At 44.0% G+C, this 13,114-nt stretch overlaps 1 protein-coding gene across 1 annotated transcript in view; it reads left to right on the forward strand.

Annotated features, from left to right (window-relative positions):
- Positions 1-13,114, forward strand: part of RECK (reversion inducing cysteine rich protein with kazal motifs) — a 203,355-nt gene that overhangs the window by 148,233 nt on the left and 42,008 nt on the right. Inside the window, exon 15 of the mRNA XM_063451924.1 lies at positions 5,069-5,191. Within this exon, the coding sequence (XP_063307994.1) occupies positions 5,069-5,191 (123 nt within the window). The remainder of the gene's footprint in view (positions 1-5,068; positions 5,192-13,114) is intronic.

The following is a 13,114-nucleotide window of genomic DNA, read 5'->3' on the forward strand; positions in this document are numbered from 1 at the left end:
GGTAACTAAAATAATAGATCAGGGTGGTGCAGTAGACATTGCTTACCTAGATTTCAGTAAGGTTTTTGACACTGTTGCACATAGAAGGCTTATCAATAAACTGCAATCTTTGAGTTTGGATTCCAATATTGTTGAATGGGTAAGGCAGTGGCTGAGTGACAGGCAACAGAGGGTTGAAGTCAATGGAGTATATTCAAAGCATGGTCTTGCCACCAGTGGGGTACCTTAGGGATCTGTACTTGGACCCATTCTCTTTAATATTTTTATTAGTGAAATTGCAGAAGGTCTTGATGGCGAGGTATGTCTTTTTGCTAAAGATACTAAGATATGTAACAGGGTTGATGTTCCAAGAGGGATAAGTCAAATGGCAAATCATTTAGGTAAACTAGAAAAATGGTCAGAGTTGTTGCAGCTGACATTTAATGTGGATAAGAGCAAGATAATGCATCTTGGACGTAAAAACCTAAGGGCAGAGTACAGAATATTTAATAGTCCTAACCTCAACATCTGAGGAAAGGGATATATGGGTAATTATTTCTGATGACTTAAAGGTAGGCAGACAATGTAATAGAGCAGCACGAAATGCTAGCAGAATGCTTGGTTGTATAGGGAGAGGTTTTAGCAGTAGAAAGAGGGAAGTGCTCATGCCATTGTACAGAACACTGGTGAGACCTCACTTGGAGTATTGTACGCAGTACTGGAGACCATATCTCCAGAAGGATATTGATACTTTAGTGTAAGTTCAGAGAAGGGCTACTAAACTGGTTCATGTATTACAAGGAATACATAACTTACAAGGAAAGGTTAAAGGAACTTAACAGGGGGTATATGATAGAAACATTTAAATACATAAAGGGAATTAACCCAGTAAAGGATGAGACTATATTTAAAAGAAGAAAAACGACCACAACAAAAGTAAATTACAGGGGCAAAGGTTGAAAAATAATACCAGGAAGTATTACTTTACTGAGAGGGTAGTGGATGCATGGAATAGCCTTCCAGCTGAAATGGTAGAGGTTAACACAGTAAAAGAGTTTAAGAATGAGTGGGATAGGCATAAGGCTATCCTAGCTATAAGATAAATCCAGGGACTAATGAAAGTATTTAAAAACAATTGGAAGACTAGATGGGCCAAATGGTTCTTATCTGCCATCACATTCTATGTTTCTATGTAGACAGTTTTAAAAAGGATAGCCCTGGCATCATTATTTTATCTACGTAGGCTTAATTTAGATTTGGTTTGCAGACCTACCGGTGGCAGAACTAATGGAGAGAGGGCCCTGGAAATAAAGTTTTTTGGGCCCACCTTTTGGATGCAAGAGTGGCAAAAAGATAGATCCCATCTGTCGTACAACTCCCACAATGCAATGACAGCTAGGGATATACCATTTTCCCATCCTCGTAGGGTTGAATTTGTGAGTGTTTGCGAGTTTGAATGTAACCATGATTTTGTGTAGAGTATGTATGTGCATATTGGGGATGTATTTGTATGCACTGTTGCCATTGGTGTGTTTGTGTGTAATGTTTGTGCTTGCAGGTGTGTGTTTGCATGTTGTGTTGGTGTTTGATTGCTGTATTGTATGCACATACACTGCCATATACAAGCATAGTTACACAAATATACATACACATTAACATACAGATACACACATCTAAGCACATAAACACATACACACATTCATATACACACTGACACATGCACACACCTGAAAGTATGCACATACTTTAACACACAAATACACACAATGGCACATACACACACTGACAGATACACACACCTTGACACACAGATACACACACCTTGACACACAGATACACACCTTGACACACAGATACACACCTTGACACACAGATACACACCTTGACACACAGATACACACACTGACACATGTACACTCTGGCACACATAATTTTTTTTATATTTGCAGCCACCCTCCTGTTAGAATAAATTTTGTCTTAGGATGCTGCTTGCCTTGGCTGATGTGTGGGGGATTGGCAGAAGCTCACTCTTCCCTGCTGCCTGTTCCTCATTCCCTCCCATGAGGCTCTCTCTCTCTCTCTCTCGCTCTCTCTCTGGGAGGACGTGATGGGCTGTCACTTCCTTACAGGGCCGGTGCAAGGATTTTTGCCGCCCTAGGCAAAAACAATTTTGCCGCTCCCCCCATATGTCCTGCCCACCATGTGACATCACAATGCCCCGCCCATATGCTCTGCCATATGGGCCAACGCCAGTCTTCACAAAGTGTCTTTTATCTGAAAAGACAGTGTGTTTACATTAAAAAGCCTACAGGCACAGGCTATAGACACCAGAACCACTACATTATGCTGTAGTGCTTCTGGTGACTATAGTATCCATTTAATGTGAGGTAAATTAGAGATTAGTGTCACTAATAATATATTGGATTGCCTACTTACCACCAGATGAGGACAAGAGGCTGATGATGGGCTCAGTCTGGCTCCACAGGTCTGGTGTAGAAGAGGCTCTCTGGAGACTGTTTTTAACAGTGCTCACAACAATTAACGAACAGGAAGCAGCTCCAATTTTTAGGGCCCCTTACACAGCTCAAGGTCTGGGCCCCCAGGGGGCATACGCCTACAATGCCCACCCATAAATCCACCTACATGGCCTATCCATGAGTTGGGGATTTTTTATGTGTGCAATTTGTGTAAGGGATGTAGTGTGTTTATATGGGATGTAGTGTGTGTTTGCGTGTAAGGAATGCATTGTATGTTTCTGTGTGTGTGTGTGTGTGTGTGTGTAAGGGGTGCAAGGTTTGTTTCTGTGTATGTAATTGAATGCAGTGTGTGTCTGTAAGGGGTGCATTAATTATGTAAGAGAACGTAAGGGATGTATTGTGTGTGAGTAGGAATGCATTGTATGTTTCTGTGTGTGTGTGTGTGTCACTTAGTGCTCTCCCTTGCCCCCCTGTCCCTCTGCAGTCCCCCCTTGGTAGTCTTCTCACTCCCCTCTCCCCCCCTTAGTGGTCCTCCCTCTCCCAAACCCCTTAGTGGTCCTCCCTCTCTCAAACCCCTTAGTAGACCTTCCCCTACTCCCACCACCCCCTAGTGGTAATCTCCCCCCCCCCTTAGTGGTCCTTACCCTCCTTCCCTCTCCTTAGTAGTCCTCCCTCCTTACCCCCCTTTGGTGGTCCTTCCCCCCCTTAGTGGCCCTCCCTCTCCCAAACACCTAGTGGACCTCCCCTCCTCCTCCCTCAGTGGTCCTTACCTTCCCACCCCCCTCCCCCAGTGGTCCTGACTCACCCCTCCCCTAGTGGTCCTTACCCCCCTGGTCCTTAGCCCCCCCTGGTCCTTACCCACTCCCAGTGGTCCTTACCTCCCTCCCCTCCCCTAGTGGTCCTTTCCCCCCCTCATGGTCCTTATCCCCCCCCTGGTCCTTACCCACCCCCAGTGGTCCTTATCCCCCCTCTCCCTCCCCTAGTGGTCCTTATCCTCCCTCCCCTCCCCTAGTGGTCCTTTCTCCCCCTCATGGTCCTTACCCCCCTGGTCCTTAGCCCCCCCCACTGGTGCTTTCCCACCCCCAGTGGTCCTTATCCTCCCTCCCCTCCCCTAGTGGTCCTTCCCCCTCCCCCTCTCCCTCCCTCCCCTGGTGGTCCGTTATTCCCCCCCCTCCCCTAGTGGTCCGTTATTCCCCCCCCACCCCTAGTGGTCCGTTATTCCCCCCCACCCCTAGTGGTCCGTTATTCCCCCCCCACCCCCCCTCCCCTAATGGTCCGTTATTCCCCCCCACCCCCCCTAGTGCTCCGTTATTCCCCCACCCCTAGTGGTCCGTTATTCCCCCCCCCCTCCCATAGTGGTCCGTTATTCCCCCCCTCCCATAGTGGTCCGTTATTACCCCCCCTCCCATAATGGTCCTTACCCTCCTCTCCTGCCCATGTAGCGTGGCCGGGCGGCGCGGAACCAGGGACAGGAACCTCTGTTTCCTGTACCCGGCCGCCGGCGGACTGACAGGAAGTGCTCACTCAGTGAGCGCTTCCCTTCAGTCCGCCGGCGGCCGGGTACAGGAAACAGAGGTTCCTGTCCCTGGTTCCGCGCCGCCCGGCCACGCTTCATGGAGAGACCGGCAGGAGGGAGCGCTCTGCGCTTCCCTCCTGCCGGTCACTGAAACCCGGCCGCCCTCCATGCAGCAGTGCTGCGCCGCCTGGGGCTTGTTAAAGCGCTCAGGCGGCGCAGCATGAGGAGGCGCACCGGGGACAGGGATCCGGCGCCCCCTGATAAGTTGCGCCCTAGGCGGCTGCCTAGGTCGCCTTACAGGTGGCGCCGGCCCTGCTTCCTTAGAGCATCTGATATTACACAGGCTGGATCTTAAAAAGCCACTGTTCAAAACCCACTGGGTGGCCCAAAGTGCATGGGCCACTCTATGGCCCCCCAGCATGCATGCGGTAGTTCTGCCGCTGAAGCCAACCTTAGTTAATGAGTCTATTGATTGATAGGGAAACTATGGAACTGCTGGAAATATAGATGTACTTTGTGTGGTGTGAGTGCAGGAAAGAGAAACAACTCTGATCACAAGCATTAACTGCACTATTAAAATGGTTTTGTTTCCTTTGAGGCTCACATGCCTATTCATGTGTGGAAACCAGGGGTAGAACCGTTTCAAGGCACAGGCTGACAAGATTACATGCCTCTTCAAGTTTAGAGACCAGGGGTAGAAGCATTTCATGTTACTGTACTCTCGCAAATACTCAACGAACAACTCTTCCAATGAGCCAATGGCAGGACTGCTTCTTCCTGCATGGTGATGGGTAAGGACATAATGAAATATCCCTGAACTTGACTCAGCTCTTGATCTTATCATTTGTTTGATCTAATTCGTTCTCACTGACCTCTAAAACTTCTAGATAAAAGTCTCAAATAGAGGCTGAACTGGTGGAACTAAAGACATACCAAAAAGAGGAAAGGAAACCTGTATTTACCACCACGTCAGGGTTATTATTATCAATCCAAGTTTCTGTTCATATTGTAAATCTTTATGATACTATATGTACAGTGTATATGCAAGATATATTTACTAGTTACTTGAAATTATATTTATGTGTTTTTCTTTTAGATCACGGGACATCTTTTAAAATTGACTGCAATATCTGTTCATGTGTTGCTGGCACACTTAGGTGTTCCAATCGTCAGTGTCTTAATGAATTAAGCTCTGAAGATGACCGAACTCTGTTTACAGGTACCATTTCTTTGTTCTCAATGTTAATGATAAAAATGTACTAATGTACTAATAAGTTGTGTAGTACTTTCTTAAAAATATTGCATCAATGTTAAGATACTTAATGTACACAAGGATCTTAGATCAGCTTTTTGTATTCAATTTTTAAATAGTTAAAGACAAAGCAGAAATTCTCTCTCTATCTCTATCTATCGTCAGAACATTGTTAAACACAGATCTGCACACATCAGTCAAGCCAAAAGACTTGCTTTTCCCACAGAAATCTCAAATGCAGTAATGTTACTGATGCAAGGGATTATGGGCATATGCAATGGGTTCAACAAAGAATCATCTTTTTGCCTCATTATTCCATTTGAAACATGGATTCCTTGAGTTTAAAATCTTATACTTGCAAAAACATAATATTCAATGACATTATTTTTTGCAACTGTAGGGTAATAGCTTCTTTGTTCAAGTATACATCTGTCTGCCATTCTGGGGTCAAAAATGAATTGTTTTCCTAGTTTGTTGCAAAATTTGAAGTGCCTCAAACTGGGTTTTTGAGTCTTCTTTTGGATTAACAGCAAAAAGCAGATGTGAGGAAGGTTGAACGTGATGGACACATGTCTCTTTTTAGCCTATGTAACTATGTAATAGGACACTATGGCAGAACAAGAGGGCAGGTATATTTTTGTGAAAGACATGCTCTCACATCAGATATATATTTTCTTCTATATATGTCCAGAATTGTAATCAGGCCCAATTCTTATGCAAAATGTTACTTACACCATCACACTTTTTACAGTTATAACACCCTATTATCCCCTTCTTAGTATGTCAACCCCCAATATTAGTTACAAATCCTGCAATATAAGTTTTAAACTTACCAAGAATCCACTTCTGGGCAAAGCTCTCCTTGCTTGTTTCCATGCTCCATCCGATGTCACTGCTCCCATTTCGTGTTCCAATCAAATGCTTCTTCATAGAGAAGCATATGATTGAAGTATTTCACCAGTTGGGGTGGGAGGGAATGGAGGTCATACAGAGCAGGGTGGTAATATAACAAAAAAAATGGAGGTGTAGTAAAGAGGACAGGGAGAGCTCTAAAACAAAAAGGAAGGAGAGAAGGGAGATCAAGACTTCTCCTCGTAGGCACATTCCCAGAATTGCCTACAAGGGTAGAAGTTCCTAGGTCAGTTGCCAGCATGCAGTGCTTGCCATGACATGGACGGCATAGCTGTACATGTCAATGCCAGCAGGGGGAGTGCCTGTAATGACAGGTACTCCTCCTGCTGCCTGAAAAAGATAAAATAAAAGTTAAAGATACAGTTTAAAATAAAATATATACTTAGATCATATATATATATATATATATATATATATATATATATATACACATATATAAACACACACACATATACTGTGTATTTTAATATTAATATATATTATTATAAATATATATCAAAATACATGTACAATGATATTGATTAAATACATATACAATTTTCATTATATATATATATATATATATATATATATATATACACACACACATATACTGTGTATTTTAATATTAATATATATTATTATAAATATATATCAAAATACATGTACAATGATATTGATTAAATACATATACAATTTTCATTATATATATATATATATATATATATATATATATATATATAGAAAATAAATATGTAAATATGTTAAAAAATAAAATAAAAAAATAATAAAAAATAAATCAATAAAAAATATATATGTGTAAATTCGTTCTAACTATATTTTAAAATTAATATATGTATATTGATATCAAAATACATGTAGAATGAAATAATATATATATATATATATATATATATATATCTCTATATACATAAGTATATACGTATATATCACTATATATACCTATATATAAATAAAAATAATCATACATACATACATACATATATATGGAAGGCAGGGCCTGAAGTTGTGGGAGGGGCTTGGTTTCCCTTCTTAAGGAGCACCAGCCCTTCCCTCAGTACCATCTTAGGTCTGGTGATTGCGTGTGGTCGTCACTTCCAGTCCGACCAAACAGCTGTTACTTATCTCGTAGCTCGTGGGCAGCTTCCTGGATGTCCTGACAGTTCCCGGGTCAACTAACGTGGCGTTCTGACTTCGCAGTCAGGAAAGCGGTATCGCAGGCTTCCAGTCTCGCATCAGGTCACAAAACCGTAAGTTACGGCCGTCGCACTAACGGCGCGGCTGATGACGTCAGTGGGGGTCGACAGGCACACGCCGTGTATGCACTTTCAATACTTACACTGCTATTTCGTGCGGTAAAACATCTGATATTTGGTGATATTACCCGGCCATTCGGTCGTTGCAATTATGCTTAGGCCATTCGCTTGCTATTCTTATCATAAGAGTATAGGTGTTTAGATGACCTCTGGTGGCCGGATTTTATTATAACAGGGCTTTTTTATTACACAACTGTAATTATAGGTTTAATATGTGGCATTCATGTATGACTGACCCCTGGCGGTCAGAATAGTTATAACTTAGGCTGGGAATGTGTCACATAATAATAATAAGGTACTAATGGAAAGGGGGGTTATGAAGAGATTTGGCTTGATATTTATTAGGCATCCACATACTGTTTAATTTTGTATAAGTATATAGATGGTTGCTAGAGATGGAATACCTCTTCTTGTATGTATCCAGCTCTTTAAGGGCACACACATAAACCATGTCACGCATAATTATGTCGGCAATTGTTATTAAACATATTTAGGTGCCACAGAATCAGTAACATATCAGTAATTATGGACCTTTCTTGTTTCAGTCTTAAACAGCATCCACAGTGTGCTGCTTTTACATCCAACTTTCACCTCTTATAGGTCAGTTATCACCGGTTATTATCCTCTCACGATCACATTAGGGCCAGGTATATGTGTTTTTCTGTATTAATAGGTATACTCCCTTGGAGTATCCCTTGGAGTATTTTGTTCCAGTCCCCTACGGTTGGAGTATATATACCGGTAGGTATCTGGTTAGCAGGGGGTAGTGGGGGGCATATCATCAAACACTGGAACTCACTATTACTTTCATAGGTTACTACAGAACGCCTGTTTCACCTCTTACTTCTACCTTGCAATTTGCTTATCAGGTATGTCATGATTTCTGTACGTTGTCCCTTCCTCCCAACCCTTTTGGGTTCATAGCGCAGGGCTGTACTGGCATATAAGAACAGGAGCCTCTAGGTAAGTTTTCTGGCCTTCTAAGCCTTACGTTAGTGGTCCCGCGAGGCCAACACCCATTCTCATTTCGGAGGTACGACATTCCCTCGGGCCAATTCATAGCTAGCCGCCTCGCTTGATTGCATAGAGAGGGCCTCACTTGTCACTCCCATTCTGTCTTATGCTTTTACAAGTCACGGAGAGGCCATCACCCCACCATAATGTCAATGGCCACGTACCCCACACGAGCCAAATCATAGATAGTGCCTCTCAAGCCGCTTGGCAACTAGCAGGGCCTCACCTGTCACGTTACTAATTAATACTTTCGCCACTTGGCATTAGTTACATCAGCCAGTCGGGTAGTACCCCAGGTAACATGTTATTTTGTTTTGTAGCATGTCGCAACTACCTGAAGGAGGGGAAGATTTGTCCATGCCCAGCACACCAGCTAGATCAGTCACTCCTTCACGGGGTGACGACACGGCAAGCCCGGCATCACTCAGGGCATGGACCGTTCCCAGGATCACTGCCGAACTGAGGAAAAGGAATATTCCCTTCCCTGCGACGGCTAGGAAAGCCAAATTATATAGTCTATTAAATACCCAGATCGATAATTCTGGGGCGGGTGAAGGGTCTAGTGGTAGCCAGTCAACTGATCTGCATAATGTTTTATCTTCAGTACTGACTTCCTTGGGCCATATTACGGCTAAACTTGATAAGATGGATGCTGATAGCCAGCAACGGTCACCCTCAGAACTGGGGCATCCGGTCGCCGCTGTGCGCCCAGACCACCTTACGGGTAATATTCCAACTGGGATGAAAGACCCACATATTATCAACCCATCACACATGGTGCCTGCTAGCATCAAGAAGGATATCTTGGAAGGGAAGGATATCAATTTGGTATCACTTCTAATTGCTTCCCAGGATGTCCTTGAAAATAAGACGTATGCATATGGGGACGTGTCGGTAGTGTTAAAATCTAGAGACCCTAGATTGAATCGCAAGTTATCCATACCAGAATTTGTATTGGCTTTCGGGATCTATAGAGACGTGGTATGTTCCGTATATCCTGATAGAAGGGAAGAGTTGGATCTCTATTTCCACAAGCTGGTGGATTTGGGGCACAAGTACGGTGGCACATCTTTTTACGACTACCACCGTGCATTTTCCGCAAAGGCGTCGGCCGCTCTCTCTCAGTTTAATTATCAAGTTGACTGGGGGGTGCTTGACACAGAGCTTTTTTGCCGACACTTTGCGGGCCTCAAAACCCCAGCTTGTGCTATCTGTGCATCCAACTCCCACACGGCCAATTTGTGCCCTAACTCCCCAGAGTTATTCCCCCCTACAAATATGATACCCACGGGGAGAACAGGCAAGGTACTAAAGGACGTGACTTGGACGTGATATTGTGTTTTTGGGAAAATCTCAGATTTTTAATAATTTTAACACTGGCAGCTGTAGTGCTTGCAGATTACTTCATGTCTGCTCCCAATGCTTCAGAGCTCACTCCAAGCTCATGTGTCCGAATAAATTATATCCTAAGCAGTATCTTTCGTCTCTTAATGTCTCTCTGCTGAAATAGTTATTGTGTGATCACCCATCTCAACATCTTGTAAATTTCCTGGTGGCAGGTTTCACTTTGGGGTTTCATACTGGTATTGTGCACTTGCCTACTGGGATTTTAGAGTGTAAAAACTTACAGACGGCCAAGGCAGCTCCTGACTCAATTGACCTGCTTCTCCAGAAAGAAATTGACCAAGGTTTCTTAATTGGCCCGTTCAACTCTCCACCTTTCGCGGTTTGGAGAACTAACCCCATAGGACTGGTCACAAGTAAAACCTCCAATAAGCAAAGGTTGATTCTGGACCTCTCTGCTACCCACGCTTCACCTACCCCAAGTCTCAGCTCGTTTAATCCATCTGTGGAATTTTCTCTCCAATATGCAACCATTGACCATGCCATCACGGGTGTGGGGGCCTGGCTTAGTAAAACGGATATAGTGAATGCATTTAAATTACTGCCTATCCATCCGTCCCTGTGGCATTTACATGGTGTTAAGTGGCATGATTCTTATTATTTTTTCACGCGTCTCACGTTTGGTTCTAAGAGCAGCCCAAGGATTTTTGACATATTTGCTGAGACGTTGTGCTGGATGCATCCTTTCAGACATTGACCATTACCTAGCAGGTGGTTCTTGTAATAGAAAGGAGTTGCAATCCCTGCTGGGTTCACTTAATTTTGCGATGAGAATTGTACCGCAAGGGAGAACATTTATATCATGGTTACTGAGCTTATTTCCCCTGTTACAATCTGATTCCTCACGCATTACTTTGGACATTCACTCTACCGCTGATCTACGCATGTGGAGAGAATTCTTGCTGCACTGGAATGGATGGATAGGTCAGTATCTGTATGGACAGATGCAGCATCCACTTCGGGATTTGCCGCAATATTTGGCAATGAATGGATGTGGGGTATATAGCCTGATGAAATTAAGGAGATTCCCGAGTTTAAAGACACCTCTGCGTTATTTGAGCTCTACCCAATAGTGGCAGCAGCAGTCAAATGGGGTGCTTGCTGGTCAGGGAATATGGTACGTTGCTTCTCAGACAACATGGCTACATGCCATATTGTGAACAAGGTAAGTTCCACTTCTCTGGCCATCATGCGATTTATGAGGACCCTCACATGGCTAGCGGCCAAACACAGTTTCTTCTTAACGTGCATACATGTTCCCGGGGTTCTGAATATCGCTGCTGATCATTTATCACGGTCTCGATTTCAGGAGTTCCGGGCGGCACTACCAACAGCTACCCTGATACCAACTCCAGCGCCACTGTGGCAAGAGATGGTTTGGGACTAAAAGAACTACTAGCTCACGGGCAGCAACTCTCTCAGATGGGTCTTTCGGTGAACACCAGGAAGGCATACGGCAGGGCCTTTCATATCTTCAATAAATTTCTGCTTGACTTTAAGATCACAGACCAATTTTCCATAGAAACAATAATTGCGTTCACTTCCTTTTGCCACCTTCACCTGACACTATCATACAACACGATTAAGTTATACATCACGGGGGTTCAACATCACATCCTCACTTCTTGGCCTAATAAACAACGCTTTCTGTCATCTTACCAAGTTAAAGCTATACTTAAAGGTATCAAGGACTCCACCCCTACACCAACACCTTCCAGATTACCCATCCATGATCTCCTGTTTCAGGCATTGTCAAACCTATTAGACACCTCACCATTCGAGGATCACACTAATCAGGTCATTAAGAGCCATTTATTTAGCTTTTTATGGTTTCCTTCGTCCCAAGGAATTTACCACCGCTAACTACTGCACCCCAAACTTTATCACAAGGTCAAACCTGGTTAGAGCACACGATCACTATTTACTGTCTCTACACCATACAAAGACAAGTACCACGGGGCAGATGGTCACTATCACCTACTACCCTACTGGTAATAGGTGGTGCCCCGTAGAAGTGTTCAATCGATACCTCTCCTCCTTTCATTCAGCTCCAACCCATCCACTGCAAGCTTTACACGGGAATACGCTTACTACGAGCAAATTCATGCTCTATGTCAGGATGTTGTTAGTCCGGTTGGGCTTGAACCCAGCCGAATATTCCGGTCATTCCTTTAGAATAGGGGCAGCTACTACCGCTTCTAAGAGAAATATTCCGGCTCATATAATTAAGATATTAGGTCGATGGAAATCCACGGCCTACACCAGATACATTCCTCAGCCGGTGCAAGAAGTACGTCTGGCCTTTAAAAATATGATTATGTGATGTAGCGGAGGGCAATAGTAAAATCCCCGATATCCGCTGGTTACACAGGTACATCCACAGTCAGCGCTGAAAAGTAAGACAAGTTCCCCAATCCTCCCAATAACCGGACGAAACACAGTCTGGGAGTCAACTAACTAGCTTTATTCACAGACTTCCATATTTATGCAGTTCCCCATGCAAGGGTTTTCCTTACAGATGCTACAGGGGATTTCTCCCATCAGGCATTGTAATTATCCCAACAGGCATTGCTGCACGAGAGGGATACTCCCACTAAAATGGACGATTAAGTGGATTAGCCCCTCGTGTAGCAAAACCGACAATTTATATAGAAATCCATATTTTATACAATTTTACTCGCTTTTAGACGAATGACCTTCGGTAGATAGCTGGGGTCGGCGGGCACATTTAGTGAGAATACCGCTCCGATCCCAGCTAAACTAACCGAACGCCGCACAAAATACATTAAAATATTGAGTTCGGTTTAAAAGTACCGAACATCTATGGGGAACAGAATGTGCCGAACGCGGAACTCCCGAACGCTCTGGAAGTCCAGCGGTGTTCGGATCATTGAGTAGCCGTTTTCAGTTCCAGGCTCTCGAGGACCGAACACCGCTGCAGAGACAAAGGATCCAAGATGGCCGACCGCCGCATGGTCGGTAGCCGAACGACGGCCACCTAGGAGAGCCCTTAATTACCGATTGCAACATTGTTGCAATCGGTTAATTGGTGCCACACGACTGGTGAGTGGGTGGTCTACCTGGGGAGCCCGCATTCGTATGGCGAACGGCCTGGATAACCGTGTTTCGTCAAACGAAAGGGGTTTGTATGCTGGCAGCGTATGGCTGCCAGCATGCGAACGGCCATAATACGGTACATATACAGTTTAACATACACAGCATATATTCAGCCTACGGACAACCT

The sequence above is a fragment of the Pelobates fuscus genome, chromosome 4 (assembly GCF_036172605.1).
Source record: "Pelobates fuscus isolate aPelFus1 chromosome 4, aPelFus1.pri, whole genome shotgun sequence".
NCBI lineage: Eukaryota > Metazoa > Chordata > Amphibia > Anura > Pelobatidae > Pelobates > Pelobates fuscus.